Genomic DNA, 19,614 nt, shown 5'->3' on the forward strand with positions numbered 1-19,614 from the left:
GCAGACTGAAAATCACAGTCCTACTAGGGACTGCCTTCTTTCTATCCAGATCAGACTGCAGCTCTAACCTAAACCCCAGCCCCACCTCCAGCAGGGAGGAAGCTGGGGGGACCTGTGCCAGCCTTTCTGGGAAAATACAGGCAACGCTGTAGAGGCCGGTGATCATCCTACTCTAGTGGCACAAGCCACCTCAAGAACTATTCTGTAGCTGGAGTTGGAAGCTCCATTTTCCAAAACATGTGGATTAATAAATTCAACTGGCTAAAGTATAACCCTAAGAACAGCTACCATGTTGGCTCCACCCATGGCAAGGGGGAAAACCGGGTTGATTGAAAAATCACAGTGATGGTAGGGACTTGCTTCTTTCCACCCATATTGGACTGCAGTCCTAGCCTAGGCTCCAGCCCCACCTCTGGCAGAGAAGAAGTTGGGGGCACCCGCCCCAGTTTCTCCAGGTAACTGTAGGTCCATTTGGCTGGCACAGATAAAGAGTCAGAAGTCTACCTGGGCAACTGCAGTATTTTGGACCCACATGGCATAGACTGCTGCCCACACCTGCAGCTCCATCCCTGCCCCAGGCAGGGGTGAAGGGTCTCTGGGCAACTACACTCTAGGCCTGCATGACTTGGATTATTACACACAGCCTTGACTCTGTCCCTACCCCCAGCAAAAGAGAAAGGTGGAAGAAGCTTCATTGGTCTCTGGGATTACGTGGGCAGCTTGAGCCTCCACAACTTTCAGCACCAACCACATCCTCAGCTCCTACTACACAACTAGTAAGGGGAAAGGGCAAGAAAGCACTAAACTAAAGAGAGAAACTGCATTCAGAATAAACACATCTAGTAAGCCAGATGCCAAGACATCAACAAAAATCTACAATCCATACCAAGACACAGGAAGATGTGGCCCAATTACAAGAACAAGATAGGCCTCCAGATGACATAAAGAAGTTGAGAAAACTAATATTAGATGTTCAAATAAATCTCCTTAATAAATTCAGTGAGATGGCTAAAAAGATTAAGAATATTAAGAAGACACTGGACGAGCACAAAGAAGAATTTGAAAATATACATAGAAAAATAGCAGATCTTATGGGAATGAAAGGTACAATAAATGAAATAAAAAATATACTGGAGTGATATAATGTTTGATTTGAGGAGAGAGAAGAAAGGATTGGTGAGCTTGAAGACATGGTCTCCAAAAGTGAACATACAAAAGAACAGATGATGAATGGAAAAACTGAACAAGGTTTTAGGGAACTAAATGAAAACAAGAGATGTGCAAACATGTGTCATGAGTGTCCCAGGAGAAGAGAAGGGAAAAGAAGCAGAAGGAAAGTTTGAATAAATAATGGTAGAAAATTTCCCAACCCTATTGAACCTACTGAAGGAAATAGATATCCATGTCCTAGAAGCACAATGTACTGCCATCCAAATAAACCCAAATAGACCAATTCTGAGACATATACTAATCAGAATGTCAAATTCCAAAGACAAAGACAGAATTCTGACAGCAGCAAGAGAAAAGCTATATATAACATATAAAGGATACCCAATAAGATTAAGTGCAAATTTCTCAACAGAAACCAGGAAGACAAGAAAGCAGTGGCATGATATATTTAAGATAATGCAAAAGAAAAACTTCCAGTGAAGATTCTTATATCCAGCAAGAATGTCTTTCAAATATGAGGGCAAATTTAGAAGAATAGTCACAGATAAACAGAAACTGGGGGAGTTTATAACAAAGAGACTGGCCTTGAGGAAATACTAAAGGGTGTGCTACAGTCTGAAAAGATTGGAGTTGAGAGATAGGCTTGGAAGAGTCTAGAAATTAAGATTATATCAGTAAAAGTAACTAAATTTGTCAAGAGTGGTGAATATAAAATATGACAGATAAAACCCAAAGGTCAAAATGGGTGAAAAAATAACTGTCTTTATATTAATAACATTGAATGTTAATGGATTAAACTCCCCAAATAGAAGACACAGACTGACAGAATGGATAAGAAAATATGAGTTATATATATGCTGTCTGCAAGAGACTCACCTAAGACCCAAGGATACCAAGATTGAAAGTGAAAGGCTGGAGAAAGATATTCCATGAATGCAGGGACCAAAAAATAAAAGCCAGAGTAGTCAAACTTACATCAGATGAAATACAGTTTAAAAGACACTAGTAACACGCAATCTAAGGAAGAAGTCAGGAAAAAAAATTCCACTTACAATAGCGACTAAAAGAATCAAATATTTAGGAATAAACTTAACCGAGGATGTAAAGTGCTTGTATTCAGAAAATAGCAATGCATTGTTAAAAGAAATAAAAAAAGACCATGGAAGAACATTCCAAGCTCATGGATTGGAAGACTAAATATTATTAAGATGGATTCTTAAAGGAGATAAGAAGAGGGCTAAGAAGGACTACTGCTGCTTTATGTCAAGTTTTAATTAACTTTACTGTAAGGTATGGAAATGTAGAGTTGATGGTAACACATTATAGTGAGTAACAGCTGGTTTATAAATGGGAATGTGCCTGGAAAGGGTAGTCCAGAGATGTAAATGTCAATTGAAAGAAAGCTAAAGAATAATCCAGGGACTGAATAACACAGTGAACCCAGAGGTGGAAGAGAATTGTGGTTTATGGTACATACTGCAAGTGTCCTTCTTTGAACTAGAAAGGATGTATGTCACTATTGCAGGGTGGTGGGAATGTGGAGAAGCATAGGAAAAATACAACTGGAGTGATCTATGGACTGTGGTTAACAGCAATATTGTAGTATTTATGCACCTATGCCAAAGATGTACTGTGTTGACAATTGGGAGTACGGAAAAAGTGTACCAAATGTACACTATGGACCATGATTGGTGGTAACAGTCTGATGATATGACCTCATAATCTGTAACAAGTGTTCCACCATGGTGTGGTGTGTTGATAAAGGGATGTTATATGGGAATTCTCCACATGTGCATGATTGTTTTGTAAGTTCACAACTTCTGTAATAAAAATATATTTTAAAAAATATTAATAGGGTAGGTTAGGAGGAAAATACACCAAATATAAGATATGAATTCCAGTTAGTTGTAAGATTTTGATGATATTCTTTCGTACTTTGTAACAAATGTCTCACAACAATGCAAGGTGTTGGTGATGGGTTGATGGAGCCCTGCATGATGTTATGCATGCTTGTTTTGTAAGTTTACAACTTTTACCATACACTTATTATTTTATGTATGTTCATGTAAGAATGATATTAAAAAACAAGTAATAAGGTGGGTTGGGGGGAAAATACACCAAATGTGAGATACTTTGGTTAGTGGTAATATTTTGAGGATGCTCTTTCATCATTTGTTAAACGTTTCACAACACTACAAGGTATTGGTGGTGGAGTGAGGTATGGGAACCTGTATAATGTTATATATGTTTTATAAGCTTATGACTTTTACCATACATTATTGTTTATGTATGTTTATGCATGAGTGATATACTTCAATAAACTTTTTTAATGGAAAAAAAAATAAGGGTCCTAAATGACAATTATAGCACATATCTTTTTTATGAGAATCATACATACTCACAAGTATAGTTGTAAATAGTAATTATAATCCTGAAAAATCTCACAAAAAGCCTTAAAACTGTATAAAAAGCTTAAATAAAATCTCTTCACAGATTCAAGATGCAGCCTATAATGAAGTTCTCTACTTTCTCTAACAATGATTTTCAATCTCTGCTGCACAATACAATGAACTTTCAAAAATATTGCCTAAGTCCCACTCCATAGAGATTCTCATGGAATTGATCTAAGGTACAGTCTGGTCAGTGGAATTCATAAACACTTCCCTGGAGATTCTAATGTACAGAGAAGGCTAGAACCACTACTCCACAATCTGTGCCAATGACAACTCAGATTGTCATTTCCATCCAAAAATTTTCTCTTCTAAATTAAGGGTGTAAAGCACAGTCAAAGGAGAGATTAAATAATCTCTGAAGAAACTTGGCAATAGAATTTTGGGTTTCTAGAACCAGAAGCTGCTCAACTCCAATAAGAGTGAGTCTCAGTCTCTGTCTCTCTAAGAATCAACTAGATGTAGGAACAAATAAACAGGATCTACTCTTTATTTGCTTATAGTACCAGTGGTTCTATTTCACAAATTTTCCTATTAGCTTTTAGTCTATGGGCCAAAGAGACAGAAGGAGGAAAATTTAGTAACCAATGATGAAATTTCTTTACATATATTGTTTTAGCATTACTAGCTTGATATGCTGTTGGTTATATTGATATTCAACTTCCAGATCATAAATATTAAATTTAGATGCCATTTAACTCCTCAATTAGCACAATTACAGAGAATATGCAGGTCTCAGTAGTTACACTTGATTACTTTGGCAATTTGTGCATAATGTAGCAGCATTTGAAAGAGATAATATTCAGAAAATTTTTATTTTCTTTTTATCTGAAAACAATGTGTTGCTTACAATGTAAGGATTTGCCAATTTAAAAGTCAAAAAGTCACATAAAAGGTGCTGTTGAATATTTCTTTCTCTTAATAAAACAGTGAAGACTGATATTATTTTACCCTTAAAAAAATCTTTCAGCCACATTAAAGTTGAATTCCTTTCCCACTATTTTAGTATAGATTTCCCAGAGAGAAGTGTCTAATGGGAATCAGTAAGGAGCACTGGGGAATTACCATGAGCCCTTACTATCTAGGCAAATGCAATCACAGTTTGTCAGATCAGCATCTGAACCATTTTTAAACTAAACAAAGCCATTCTTTCAAAACTAAATTATTTAAGAATTATCTCTGCTAACTCTGCTGGCCTGTTCAATAGATCATTAATATGGCTTAGCCCACGAGTAGAAAAGAAGCTTTAAAATTTTCAGTTAAGTTGGGAAAATAGCCAAACTTCAAGTCACATGCTCTGGCACACTCTATTAAGCTGAATTTTGACTCTGACATTGCCCAACTTCCCTGATACTAAGATAAGCAAGTGTCATTTGCTTCTTAAGAAATCCAAGAGAACATTTTATTGTTAAAAAAGAAAAAAAAGGCTTAAATGTTTCTTTGAGTAAAGCACACACCGTAAATAAAGAGGACAGGAAAAGAGAACTGGGTTTTAATTTCTGCTTGAAGTGTCACTTAAATGTGTAAGCAATTGTTGGAACTTTAATTATGACAATTAAACAAAAAGATTAGCTCCAAATGAAGAAGATAAGAAGAAAGGGACAGAAAGTGAGAACAAGATAGGTAGAAAATGAAAAATATATGGAGGTGGAAATTTGTCAAGAAAAAGTGGTATATTACAGTAACATATTCAGGGAAATTTACAATAAACTCAATTATACAGAAATTGTGCAGTTTACAGGTTACATGTACACAATTCTTACCAGCACCTCTCTGAGAAGAAAAAGAGAAGCATGAAAAATTCAAGTATATTTTCCAACTCATTGACATCACAAAAAGTCCTAAAATGAAACTGGAGAGAGTGCCTATCATAATTTTTCTTATTTTCTGGTCTCCCAACAATACAAATCTCCAAGTCATCCTACATGTTGGTAAGGACAACAAAGTATTACTACTCAGCAATTCTTTGAAACTTAAGTTCTTCTGAAGATAGGGTGGCTTTAAAAAGCTGACTTATTTAAGGTAAATGGTCAAAGTTCAAATTCAGCAGAAGCTAATTGAAAGAGAATTTATTTTCTAGGAAGTTCAACTATTCTGAACATAGAAGAGACCCCCATACCTAAATAAGTCTACTGAGTGGCCAGTACAGAGATCACCATGACTAATACATAAAAACTTGCAAGTTGCAATACGTAGAAGCTTGGGGGAAAGACTCTAAAACTTCCCACTTAAAATCCTCTTTTCTAACTGATTTTCTGCCTAGTTTCCCAGCCCACAATATATTAGAAGCAATGCCAGAAGCAGACATGTTAACAACAGAAAAGTGACAACCTTGGAACCTGGTCACCCAGAAAAAGCATTCTGAAATATTCAAAAGGGAAATGATTCTGAATCATTTGGTATAAAGGTAAAGAGCACAGGCTCTGAGTACATCAAAGAACACAAACTATATGCACAAGGTAGACCCTCTGAGTCATCAACAGGAGACTGTATGTGCTACACCCTGAGGGAATGGAATGTTTAATACTTGGGTAAGTAGTTAGTTTAAAAACAATTTTAGATTTTAGTGCTTAAAGAGGCTAGCTGGAAAAAAATAAATAAATAAAATTTCCAATTCCCTGATTACACAAGCCAAATGAAATGTTATTCACTTGAGGTAAGGGGAGGAGAAAGAAAATAATATTTGTTTTCCTAAGCAAGTGTTATGTTGACAGGGTGTAGAGCTTCTCACATGCTGACTTTACTATTTTTTGTAAATTAATGAAGAAATGACAAAATAGGGTTATGAAAACTGCAGGGTACTTTGTTTTCATAGACTAAATTAAAATTAATACTGACCCCAAAAAACAAACGTATTGTCATAAATTCATAATATATTAATGGGATTTCTAAAAAAGAAATTCTGTACTACAGGAAGTGATGTTTAGAACTTATGATTAAAAAGAGATAATGAAGATTATCCCTTGATCCTGTAACTGCATTACTGTGACTAGATGTATAACATCATTTGGAGGCAACATCACAATATGACATTTGAGGGCATTCAGGAATCTTAAGTAGCCAGGACAAAAAGTGACTCTCCTACACTCCTCCCCACTCCTAGGATAAGCTCTCTGCTTCTGTTTCTCACATAAGCTTCCACACGTGCTACCTATAAAGACACTTGAATTTTTGGGAGACTTATTCAACTAGTTTGATAACTGCGAATGGAGAAATTTTAAAGAAAAGACATAAGTTGTGAAGAAATAAACTATATTACAAATCTCTCCTTCACCAACTTTCTAGTTTCAAAGACAAAGCTAAAATCCTTCCTACTAAGACAAGAAGCTCCTAATGTTAACTAAATATAGTTAAGAAGTCAACTAGAATTTATTGCCAAGGTTTGTTCAAGACAAGTATATTTTTCCCACTGACATTTGTCCATTGATCTATTCATTCTACAGGAATGTATTTGGAACCTGATTAGAGGGAAGGCACTGCGTGTGTGTTTGTGTACAGTGTAGTGGGCAAGCAGGAGTATTAAAAAGGAATGAAATACTATTTGTAATCTCAAGGAACTTAAAATCATCTTACTTCTAAACCCAATACATTGCTAAGTCTTGTTTCTTCCTCAGAAATACTTCTATGATTTATCCCCTTTCTATATCTTTCTTTACATCTTGTTTTACCTATATGCCAGTAAATTTTTGTCACACTATACAAAGTTAATTGTATTTTCTTATAAGCAAGAGTTCCTAAATTGTGTAATTTTGACAGATCACCTAATCTTAAAAAGGGGCTTCAGCTTGCTTCATATGTAAAAATGGAGGAAATAAAAATGTACTGTTCAGGGAGCTGATGTGGCTCAAGTGGCTGAGCACTAACTTTCCACATACGAGGTCCTGGGTTCAATCCCCAGCGCTGGTACTTTAAAAAAAAAAAAAAAAGCTAAAGATTTTCAGCCCTTGGATATATAATCTTATGAAAAAAAGCATTAAAACTGGCAGGTGAGTCCTATTTCTATCCCTTATTCCTTTCTTAGCCCTGATAAAATAGATCTCTGGATCTGTAGTGTTTATGAGAGAATTAATACTCTTTCCTCTTAAGAAAAATCTTAGGGCTCTTATTCAAACCTCTAATTCACCTGTTCACACTCTTCGACTTCATCCTCAATACTGTTACCAGAGAGTCACCCAAGACAGATTTGACCTTATTTCTCCCAATTTAAACACATTCATGACACCAGTGTGACTCTTACTATCTGTGGCCCATATTTACATTTCCCATTGCACCTCCCTGCATCCTGTAGTTAACATCAAATTGCCTGCAGTTCATTAATTCAATATAATGCATTTACTAGTCTACCTCACCATTACGGTTATAAGCAATACTATCACATATTAATCTTTGAAATGATGAAAGGACATGGAAATAGTAACTATGAAGATCATGGTCTAGCACACAGGTCACTTAATAAGTACCTGTCTAGAAATAAGAGGTTGAAGGAAATTAACACCTTCACTCTTACAAAAACAAGTTTGCCTTTTCAGTTATTTTCAAGTCACTTTCTAGACTGCAGGTTCCTTAAAGTCAGGAACTATATTTCATTGGCTCAGGGCTGAGCACATATTAATCATAGAATAAATATTTGTTGATTATTCTCTAGACCCAAAAGTCACAACTACTAGACCATGGTAAATGTGTCCCAATAGAGTACATAAGAAAATTGAAAACACACAGGGTAATCAGATGGACAAGGCCATAATAAGAATTTTATATTTATGAAGTTAAATCTATTTTTTAAATTTATTATTTTGAGTCATAAAGTCTATTCACTAAGTATCTAGGAAGAAAAAGAATTACAAAATCTTATAATTGTTCGTTCTTACCACAGCCAAGAAGTTTTGATCTAGAAAATGTAAAAACAATTCCACCATTTAAGAATTATGCTGTTAGATACTATGGTATATAGTAATAATAATAACAATATTAGCAAATACATGCCGTGTTTTCTGCCTGTCAGAAATACTGTTCTAAGTATTTCACATATATCAACTCATTTATTTCTCATATTAACTCTATGAGCTATCTCTACTATATGGGCAATTAAAAATGAGGTACAAGCAGGTGAAATAATTTGTGAAGGTCATTCAGCTAATAAGGAGTGGAACTGGATTGGAACCCAGGAAGTCTCTTCCAGGGTGTTTAGTCTTTATCATAACACTCTTTTAGTATTAAGCAATAATAAAAGGTAAGCAGACCCTGAAAAAATGAATGCCTTATGTGAAATATTTCAAGAGTCTTCAACTTCTTTTTAGTAAAAGTCACTTCTACTTTATATTTGAAGCTTAAAAAATATTATGCATACATGAGACAATCTAGAGAGGGCACTGGAAGTTAGTGAAAAACTGAGGAGAAAGCTTGCTTATTTTGCATTGTAGAAAAGAAATTATATAAAGGCTCTTAGTCATACTGCAAAACTACCCAAATGTTCAGATGTAAGGAAGAAGTTTTTTAAACTGTCAGTCCACATTCAACTGGGTCAGTTACAAAGATCAACAAACATATAATGAATATTAGATGGGAACATCCACCTAAGGTGCGTGGGCTGGCCCACACGTAGTGCCGATGCGTGCAAGGAGTGCCGTGCCACGCAGGGATGCCCCCTGCGTGGGGGAGCCCCACGCGCAAGGAGTGCGTCCCATAAGGAGAGCTGCCCAGAGCGAAAGAAAGTTCAGCCTGCCCAAGAATGGCACCACACATATGGAGAGCTGACACAGCAAGATGACGCAGCAAAAAGAAACAAAGATTCCTGTGCCGCTGACAAAAATGGAAGCAGACAAAGAAGAACATGAAGCAAATGGACACAGAGAACAGACAACTGCGGGGGGTGCGGGAAGGGGTGAGAAATAAATAAAAAAAATTTTTAGGGGAAGCGGACTTGGCCCAGTGGTTAGGGTGTCCGTCTACCACATGGGAAGTCTGCGGTTCAAACCCCAGGCCTCCTTGACCAGTGTGGAGCTGGTTCATGTGCAGTGCTGATGCGCGCAAGGAGTGCCGTGCCATGCAGGGGTGTCCCCCGCGTAGAGGAGCCCCATGCGCAAGGAGTGCACCCCGTAAGGAGAGCCGCCCAGAGCGAAAGAAAGTGCAGCCTGCCTAAGAATGGCACTGCCCACATGGAGAACTGGCACAACAAGATGACGCAACAAAAAGAAACACAGATTCCCGTGCCACCGACAACAACAGAAGTGGACAAAGAAGACAACGCAGCAAAAACACAGAGAATAGACAACCGGGGCGGGGGGTGGGGGGGAAGGGGAGAGAAATAAATAAATAAAGTAAGTTTTTTTAAAATGGGCTAAAAAAAGAATTATAGGAACAACCAGCAAGAACCAGCAGAAACATCTTTCTCAAAACTCCAGAATATAGCTAAAGGACTGTAGTACCTGATGAATCAGGATAAACTTCACTTAAAAGCAGTAGGATCTCATCTTGCCCTATTCCCTCACCAGCTTAGTGTGGGATAGGTCCCTGCTCCCGGTTTGGGTCCCTGGTCCTGGTTCCAGAGGGAACAGAATATCCCTTGTGCACACATTGGGAGCATGTATGTCTGAAGCAATCTATCTGATGGTGGCCTGGGAGCTTGCTGTCCCAGAACTTGCCCTGCATGCAGAAGGCAGCTCATGGAATCTCCTACAGAATGGAATGCTGTGGGAGAACAGTCAGGTAGTGCTACCTAGGGCAAAGGATTGCTAGCTGAAGAACGAACAGAGAAGTACCCTACACCAAGAGGAAACTGTTTCCTAGGGAAGAGGGAACATTCTGAACTGTGTAAATAGGGGGATTTCCTAGGGCCACATGCACATGACAAAAAATTTACATGCTGGAGACAAGAGGCATTACCAAAAAGGACCAGGGAGGCCCTTATGCTTTGGCCTGGAGCTGTTCTCCAAGCTCATTATATGGATAAGCCCTGAAGGAGAGCCCCCTGCAAGGACTGGGAAAGGTGTTTACTTTTTTCCCCTTCTTCTTTTTTCTTTAATTTTTGTTAGCTCCTGACATTCAAGGAAAGCTCTGTTATAAATACTAGCTGGATATAAACTTAAAGAACAGACAGATATCATGGAGTCTATATTCTCAGTGATGACACATTAAACTATCAAAATGTCCAGGTTTCAACAAAAGGTTACAAAACATACAGAGAGAAAGGAAGCCATGCCCCAGGCAAAGGAGAAGATTAAAGCATTAGAAACCATCAGTAAGGACCTGGGATATTCTGGGCAAAATCTTTTAAAAAATGGCCCTATGTATGCTCACAGAGTTAAAGGAAAACACAGACAAGGAACAAAAAGATATCAGGGAAACCACAGATGAACACAAAGGGAATATCAATAGAGAGATGAAAATTGTGAAAAGAAACCAGAGTTGAAGACCACACAGTAATAGAAAATAAATATTCTGTGGAGGGGCACAACAGCAGATTTGAGCTGGCAAAATAAAGAATCAATGAGCTTGAAGGTAAGACAAATAAAATCATCCAGTCTGAGGAACAGAAAGAAGAAAGGATGAAGGAAAGTGAACAGAACCTTAGGAACCTACAGGACACCATCAAGCATTCCTATATATATATTTTATATATTTTATATATATATATATATATATAGGAGTCCTATAAGGAAAAGAAAAAGAGAAAAGGATAAAGAGAACGTTCAAAAATTACAGCTGAAAACCTCCTGAATTGAACAAAAGACATCCAAGATACTCAATAAACTCCAAACAGGATAAACTCAAATAGATCCATGTTGTGGCATATTATAATCAAATTGCTGAATGCCAAAATAAAGAGAGAATTCTGAAAGCTGCCAGAAAGAATCAATGTATCACATAGAAGGGAGCTTCAATAAAATTTAGTGCCAATTTCTCATGGGAAACCACAGGAAATAAGGCAGTAGGATAACATATTTAAAGTGTTGAAAGCAAAAAATTGCCAAGCAAGAATTCTATATCTGGCAAAAAGAGAAAAAAAAAAAAAAAATCTTTCAAAAAGGAGGGAGAGATTAAGACATTCCCAGAGAAACAAAAGCTGAGGAGCTTATGACCTCTAAATCAGCCCTACAAGAGATGCTAGAGAGTTCTAGAGAATGGAAGGAAAGAACAATAGGCAACAGATAAAGCTGCATAAAAAATAAGAATCTCCAGGGCGGGTAACAACATGGGTAAATATACATGCCCATACTACTATATTTTTGGTTTGTAACTCCACTGTTTTTCTTCATTTAATTCTCTAAGTTTCTGCCAAGTTTCTTTTCATTCTTTTAGATTCTGCTTAAATATCAACTTGGCAGGAAAGCCTTCTTGAACGGCCTAATAAAAAGATCATCCTTTTAGGATCTAAAAGGCAAACACATAAAATGTAACAATAAATCAGTGTTTTGGACTCAGAAGGTATAAACATGCAATTTGTTACAAGAACTAACTAAAGATGAGAGACAGAGGGGTAAAGGAACATAGTTTGCATATACTGTTGAAATTAAATGGGAAGCAAAGTGAGCAACACAATTATAAATTTAGGATATTAAATTTAAACCCTGTGGTAACTACGAAGAAAATACTGGAGAATATATGCAAGCTCATAGAGATAGAAATTAGAGTACAAGTTGCCAGGGGTATAGGATGGGGAGTTATTCACAATGAGTACAGAGTTTCAGTTTGAGGAGATGGGAAAGTTCTAGTAATAGAAGGCGAGGAGGATACTGCACTGTTATGAGTGTGATTAATCCCACTGAATGGTATGCTTGGGAGTGGTGCAATGGGAAAGTTTATGTTGCATATATGCTCCTACAGTAGGAGGAGGAGGGTGCAACTAATGAGACAATGACAATTAAATGCAATATACAATCCTGGATAGAAACTAGCAAGGGAGGAGAAAAGACTCAAAGGGACATATATATATTTTTTTTTAAAAAAGGAAAATAATCCATATGTTTTAAATAAGGTTAAATTTCTTGAACTCGATACCTACACTTAAAGTGGTTACATAAGTGAACATCCTTGTTCTTAGGAAATACACATGGCAGTATTATGTGTTTAAGCAGTATGATATTTACAACCTACACTCAAGCGTTCAGAAAATGGAGAGACAAACAATAGACAAACAGAAAGACAGAGAGCAGGATATGGCAAATGTGGCAAAATGTTAAAATTGGATCTGGATATCTAAAGAAAAGGCTTTTTGAAATGTGCAACAAAAAAACACAAAACAAACAGAATTATACCCCAACACATAAACATACCATAAAGGGCCTTTGCACTTGTTTTTGAGCTATGTTCTTTGTCCATCTGGGAATAGGTAGGTGATCCGTAGCCACTGTAAGAGAGAAAAAAGGCCATAGTACAAGGTTAAAAGCCCAAAGTAAGCAATAAATGTTGAAAACTATAAAATTCCAATACACCATAATCATCATGTGAGTCAATAAAACACTGTTTATACTAACTGGGCTTGCCGAAATGAGCCATATTCCACTGTCAAGTGGTCAAAGAAACAGAATGGAAACCACACTACCAGTGAGGACTGAGGTTGGTACAAATCAGCCTCCTTTCAAATGCCAAATAAGAACTAAATCCAAAAGGATTCACCAACATTGAAACTATCTTAAAAGAGTTAAGTTTACCATACTGAATAGAGTTCTGAGCATCAATCTAGTTATAACAAATCCAACAGTCAAGCTATAATGTAACAGGCAATATTTTCCCAGATACTTAAAATACAGTTAAACCTAAAAACACTTTATTATTAATTTGTCTGGCTTTATCCCATATCTAGCTTTTTGTTACTAATACACTATATGAGGTAAACACTGATTTGCTTGAATTCTATTCATTTATTCAGCAAACATTTACAAAACTTTAAAACTAGAAAATTAGTAGGTATAGAAGGGACAAGTGTGATAAATAAGATAGGTGAGTAAAATAGTTACAATAGCACATATCTGGATAAAATTAATAGAGACAATGTGCAATAACAAAAAAAGATTGACTTTTTATTGGGCTGTCAAATAAGGCTTCACCATCAAGTTGATGTTTAAGCAGAATCTAAAAGAATGAAAAGAAACTGAACAGACACACAGAGTATTAAGTGAAGAAAAGCATGTGGAACTGGCATATGGTCACAAAATAGCAGGGTGTTTGAGGGAAAATGTACCCAAGGTGATGTGCACAGAATAGATAAAGAGCTGGAAAAGTAAGTTGAAGGCAGAGAGAGAAAGGCTTTGTAGGTTGTGTGTAAGAATTTAATTTTTAGCCTCTAGATATAGTAAATAGACAGGGAAGTGACATGATCTGAAAAATTTTAAAAGATAATCCGGAAACTGATGGCAAAGTGACCAGAAAGGACAATACTCCAAAAATTTAGATAGGAGATAAAGGCCACAAACAAGAAACAGCTATAAAATTAATGATCAAGCGGATATTTGTTGTAAGAAAAACAAAAGCACTGAGGATGTGGCCAGGCTTTCTGGCTTGAATAACTGATGGAGAAGATTAAGATTACACCTGACACTCTTCCCTGTTGCCTCAACTGATTTCAAACTAAACTGATTTCTTTTTTTTTAAATTTATTTCTCTCCCCTTCCCCCACCCCCAGTTGTCTGTTCTCTGTGTCCATTTGCTGTGTGTTCTTCTGTGACTGCTTCTATCCTCATCAACAGCCCAGGAATCTGTGTTTCTTTTTGTTATGTCATCTTGTTGTGTCAGTTCTCCGTGTGCACGGAGCTATTCTTGGGTAGGCTGCACTTTCTTTCGCGCTGGGTGGCTCTCCTTATGGGGCGCACTCCTTGCGCGTGGGGCTCCGCTACGCGGGGGACACCCCTGCGTGGCACGGCACTCCTTGTGCGCATCAGCCCTGTGCATGGGCCAGCTCCACAAGGGTCAAGGAGGTCCAGGGTTTGAACCGCGGACCTCCTGTGTGGTAAGCAGACGCCCTATCCATTGGGCCAAGTCCGCTTCCCTAAACTGATTTCAGATAATCTTTGTAAAGAGAAAAGGCAAAGCATAATAATGTCAATAACCTGATTCTTAAAAGTGATGGGTGAAATATACACCACAATGTCCAATATCAAATAGTCTTATTTCATTTTACACAATGGTAAATATTATGGTAGTTTGGACTAGATAATTTTTAAGCCTCCTCAAATGCTAGTATTTTGTGAATGTAACAATAATAGAACGCTACAGAGAAACTGAAACCTCTGAAATAGAGTATATACACAACAGTGGAGAGGAATAATAAGGAAAATATCAGAATGAAATGTCTTCTATGAGATCACTATCAAGCAGAACAGACCAATATTTACTTAACCATTTATTCTTGACAATCTTGTAATAAATTTTTAATGATAGCATTACAAATAAACTATATATTACTGAGGAATGAACTGTATAAAGAAATGGAACTAATCTTTTAAATTAAAAATATAATATAATTAAAACCACCATATCCAATGCCCCCCAAACCAAATCTAGTATAAACTTCCAACTTACTTCATTTGAGATGGGTATGTTCCAAAACCACTGTGATGATTAGAAATATGACCATTCATTGTGGGTCTCACTCCTATGTCCTGAAAAAAAGAAGGGCACATAGATTGAAGGCAATAAAAGGGTCATAACACTTCAATCTCAAAAAGAATTATTCAAGCAACATATATATGTTGATAGGCACTATAAATACAGAGATAAAGATCTCCACCCTTAAATGCTTAGGCTTTGGAGGTACAGATGGACATATAGACAAAATCACAATTGGCATTGAACATTAATATACTAAAACTATAAGCAGATTTAAGTGGATTAGGTTACTAAAGGAAACATCTAAACTAAACCTCTGAATCTTCTAAGTATATAGGCATATTCTGCCCAAACTCATAATGTTTATTATTTCAAAATAATACTCATTGAAAGTTTAAAAATCAAGAAATATAGAAGAATATAAAATTTAGGAAAGTACAAAGGCAAAAACATCATACCTAGAGTCCTATCACTTAAAGATAACAAATTCAACAGTTCTACTTCCAGTCTTTTTCCTGCATGTAGTTCTCATTCCTTCTTTCCTTCAAAGCACATTTATCAACACCCTATACAAATACTTAGTCTTTTTTTTTCAAGAAAGTATTCATTTACACATTCCTTTCATTTTTCACAAGCAAATACTCTTTTAAAATACCAATATTTAACTTCAGAAACCATTTCTAATCTATTTCACAAATTGAACAAATTTCCTTCAAACAAGGTGAATGAATAAGTAAAACTTCCTTATAGCCAAGTTCAATGGCATTTTCTTTCTTCCCTCTCAACAACACTGCTACATTTATTTTATTCCCTCCTGGATATTTGATCCTCCCTGGTCCTGTGTCACTAAACTATTCTAGATCTTGTCTTCTTTTTCTGACTTTTGTGTTTTCATATACATTATATTATGCTCTCTTAATAACTGTGAGATGGGCAGGACATAGGCCAGTTTTATTATAGAGACGGGGGAAGCATTAACAACTACTGAGTGACCACTACATGACAGAAACACGATAGATACTAGGACTATCAAAGTGAACAAAACAGACCCAGTCTCAGCTGTGAAGTCAACTGTCTAGTCAGAAAAAGATACACTTGAAAATATATAAAAAATTGTAGACTGTGGTTACTATTACAAAAGAAAAATTCGGGGTGATATAGAAACACTTAATAGGGGGTTTTAATACAGATTAGGAGGGCACAGAAGGCCTATATTAGGGAAGGACTTTTGAGACTTGTTGAGTTCAAGTTAATTTTTTTTCTCCTTCTTCAATTCTCAGTTCAATCACTATGCCCTCAGGGAAGCTTTTCTGACCTCCCTGAATAGGTAAAATCCCACCATCAGATACTCTCAGCACGATGAACTCTTTTTCAAAGTACTTACCATAGTTACGATTTTTCCTTTTTTAAATTAATTTTTGTCTTTTTACTAGACTCTAAGTTCTACAAAGGCAGGCATTTTTGGTTGATAACTTCTGTATCTCAAGGAACAAGCATAGTACCAGGGATAAAATAGGATAATATTTATCCACAGGGAAGAAGGAAGGAATGGAAGTTCATGTACCACTCTTCAAATAATTGATTGTATTCTTAAGGAGATAAAATTAACTCATATGAAACAAATTGTAAATTAAGTCCCAATGTATGTGGCTCTATTTTAATTCCATTAGAAGTTCAGAGATGGGAAAAGCCATGCTAAATTCTTAACTCTTTGGAAGGGTTGGGACTTGACCTAGTTCTTAAACTACGGTTAAGAATTATAAAGGTTTTCAGAACACTCAAGTTCAATTCAAGCTCCATATTTACTTACTGCTTAGAAGCCTATTTCTAATTTAAGGAGCAAAGAAATACTGATTTCTACTCTATGTAAGTACTAAATTTATAAAATTACTTTACTTTTTTTTTTTTTTTAGGAAATTTCCTGATTTCAGTGTTTGCCAATTTCCATGGCGTAAATATCACCACCAAGACCAATCTCAAGCTATCAGTGGTTTACCAAGCAGCTTATGAAATTCATAAATATTTTACAACTGGCTCTCAGAAGCCTATGGGATGCAGACAGGCACCACTGCTATAAGTCTAGAATTTGGGACAAAATAAAGGCCTTGAAGAGCATTATGGATCTAGAGCTAACAGGACACAGATATTCACAATTAGGAGCCTGAAACTCCACACTATTATTTCTGGCACTAATTGTCTAGGTAAGTAACTTAGCCTCTGTCTCAATTTTCTCATGTTGAATAGAGATAATTCCTGGTCTTCCTAGCTCACAGGGATAGCATAAAGATCAAATGAGATAGATATGTTAGTTGTCTCCTCAGATTAAAAAAATAAATGTTTCTTCAAAACAAGCTGGTTCCCACATATATAAATTAAACCTCCAGGGCTTGTGCTGATTTTGATCTAATTTGCATTTTAAAACAACAGAATCTGGTTTCGATGAATAGTGATAGCCGTAGCAGCTCATGTTTTTCATTTTTAATTCTTAGTGACAGTCAAATAAATGCAGAATTTGTGTTTCATTTTTTTTTAGTTTTAATAGTGATATGTCAGAATAAGAGAACATTAGGAAAGGGAATAGAAAATGCCAACTTGATAAACTGAATTTTAAATATAGAAACGTCATTTGACAATCAGTAGTTTTACTTCTCACAGATGCTCATATGACATATGGAAGTTTGCAAATATTTCAATATAGTAATTACAGTGCACATCTTGCAAAGGAAGCAATTACAAATGTTTATATATGCCTTCTTCTTTAGGTTTTTAAAAAGATATAGCCAATTTATACGTATACAGAACTTATTTACAATTTAAAAGAACCATCAACTTATACTGAAAATCTAGGTATTTTTATTTTTGTTATTAACTGTTAAAGTAACTTGAAAACTCTGGGAAGAAAAAGTGTTTCTTCATCATCTTAAGTTTAAAGACTTACAACTTCAATTATTTTTGCTAAATTAATTAATTTTACTAAAATCATAAGCTAAAAATATAATAACTTCCAACGGATTTGAAATTATGCATTGATTTCCATATGAAAATACTTTTTATAAGTCATAATTACTATAATTTCCTTATTTTCTACAGAAAATAATACTCTTTGGCAATTTTAAGATAAAAATGATAAATTTATGATCTAAGGTAAGCACACCAAAAATGTTAAACACTGTGATTTTCTCAAGAAAACAAACAGAACGTATGAAAACACTGTAAGAAATGTAAGTCCAAATATAATGACATTAAACCAGAAAGTTAAACTTACATTAGAAAATTTTTAAGATTCCCAAATATAAACAAATATATAACATTTTAGAGTCCCTTTTTCTTTTACTCTTCATCTGATATCAGTTTTCAAATTGATAAATGAGTATTATGCAGTCATGACTCAATATTCAAATACTACCAAGCCAGTGTAACTACCACACAACTAGTTACTCTATGCAAATTAAGCTGTTCTTGAAATGACTTGTTCTATCAGAAAATGCCACAGACCTTTATTGTTTTTTGGAGGAATTTTTTTTTTTTTGCATGTTTCTTTGTTTGGGTTTGACAGAGTATCTTAAAGTATCTATACTTAAATTTCAATTTAATTTAGTTCATTCCTGTCAGTCTAAGTTATAACCAAGAAAAGGGTTGATTATTATCATTATTTAGGGCTTTCACATTAAGACCCAATATCAACCCTGGATTGAAACTTAATTTCTAATACTTCATGAGCACTGTCTACCATGCTTTTAGAACATGAAAAACCAAAGAACCTGCTCTAAACCTTTTGAATCATCACATATTCTGTCTCCCGCAAGTGCCTTTTAAAGCAACCACTTTAATACCTCTTCCCCGTGTTGTCAGTAGAGATATCACCATTCATTATTCTATGTCATTTGGTCTAATGTTTAGTAATAAAGAGTTTGTGTGTGTGAATAAACTTGGGAAACTATTAGGAACATTAAACTGTTATCACAACAATAACAGCAAAAATGTAGTACTGGCTAATACCTGCAATAATTTCTAGGTCACATGGACTCACAGCATCTTCTCAAAGCTAACATCAGTGCAGTTCAGTAATTCTGATGCCTTTAAAGGAGTCAACACATTTTCATCACTTAATTGTCTGGTTGCCCTTTTTTTTACAATTATAAGATAATTCTTAGGCTGTTTATAAGTAGGATGTGATTTTGGGGAAAGTATGTGATCAAATAAGACTGCTGTGGCTTAACAACCGGGTGAAGAAAAAGTTACTTGTTGATGCTAAAATTTAATATGCAACTAAAAAAAAACCACTTTTACTCTAATTTTGTGTTCAATACTATAGTAGATCTATAGGAAAGCCTAACTCAGAGAAGAGTCATATAGACTCTAATAGTACTTATTATTCTGAGTATTTCTTTACAATTCTTATCTACCCCCAAGTTGCTACGGTGACATCATCAGTACACAAATACTGCTT

The 19,614-nt window shown here is 35.7% G+C and overlaps 1 protein-coding gene across 19 annotated transcripts in view; it reads right to left on the minus strand.

Moving 5' to 3' along the window:
* EPS8 (EGFR pathway substrate 8, signaling adaptor) overlaps nucleotides 1-19,614 on the minus strand; it is a 182,101-nt gene that overhangs the window by 63,944 nt on the left and 98,543 nt on the right. For all 19 annotated transcript variants that reach the window (XM_071210186.1, XM_071210187.1, XM_071210192.1 and 16 more), the window contains 2 exons: nucleotides 15,138-15,217; nucleotides 12,893-12,966 (listed from right to left, as the gene is read on the minus strand). In XM_071210186.1, the coding sequence (XP_071066287.1) occupies nucleotides 12,893-12,966; nucleotides 15,138-15,196 (133 nt within the window). In that variant the 5' untranslated portion in view covers nucleotides 15,197-15,217. The remainder of the gene's footprint in view (nucleotides 1-12,892; nucleotides 12,967-15,137; nucleotides 15,218-19,614) is intronic.

This window comes from Dasypus novemcinctus, chromosome 20, assembly GCF_030445035.2.
Source record: "Dasypus novemcinctus isolate mDasNov1 chromosome 20, mDasNov1.1.hap2, whole genome shotgun sequence".
Taxonomy (NCBI): domain Eukaryota; kingdom Metazoa; phylum Chordata; class Mammalia; order Cingulata; family Dasypodidae; genus Dasypus; species Dasypus novemcinctus.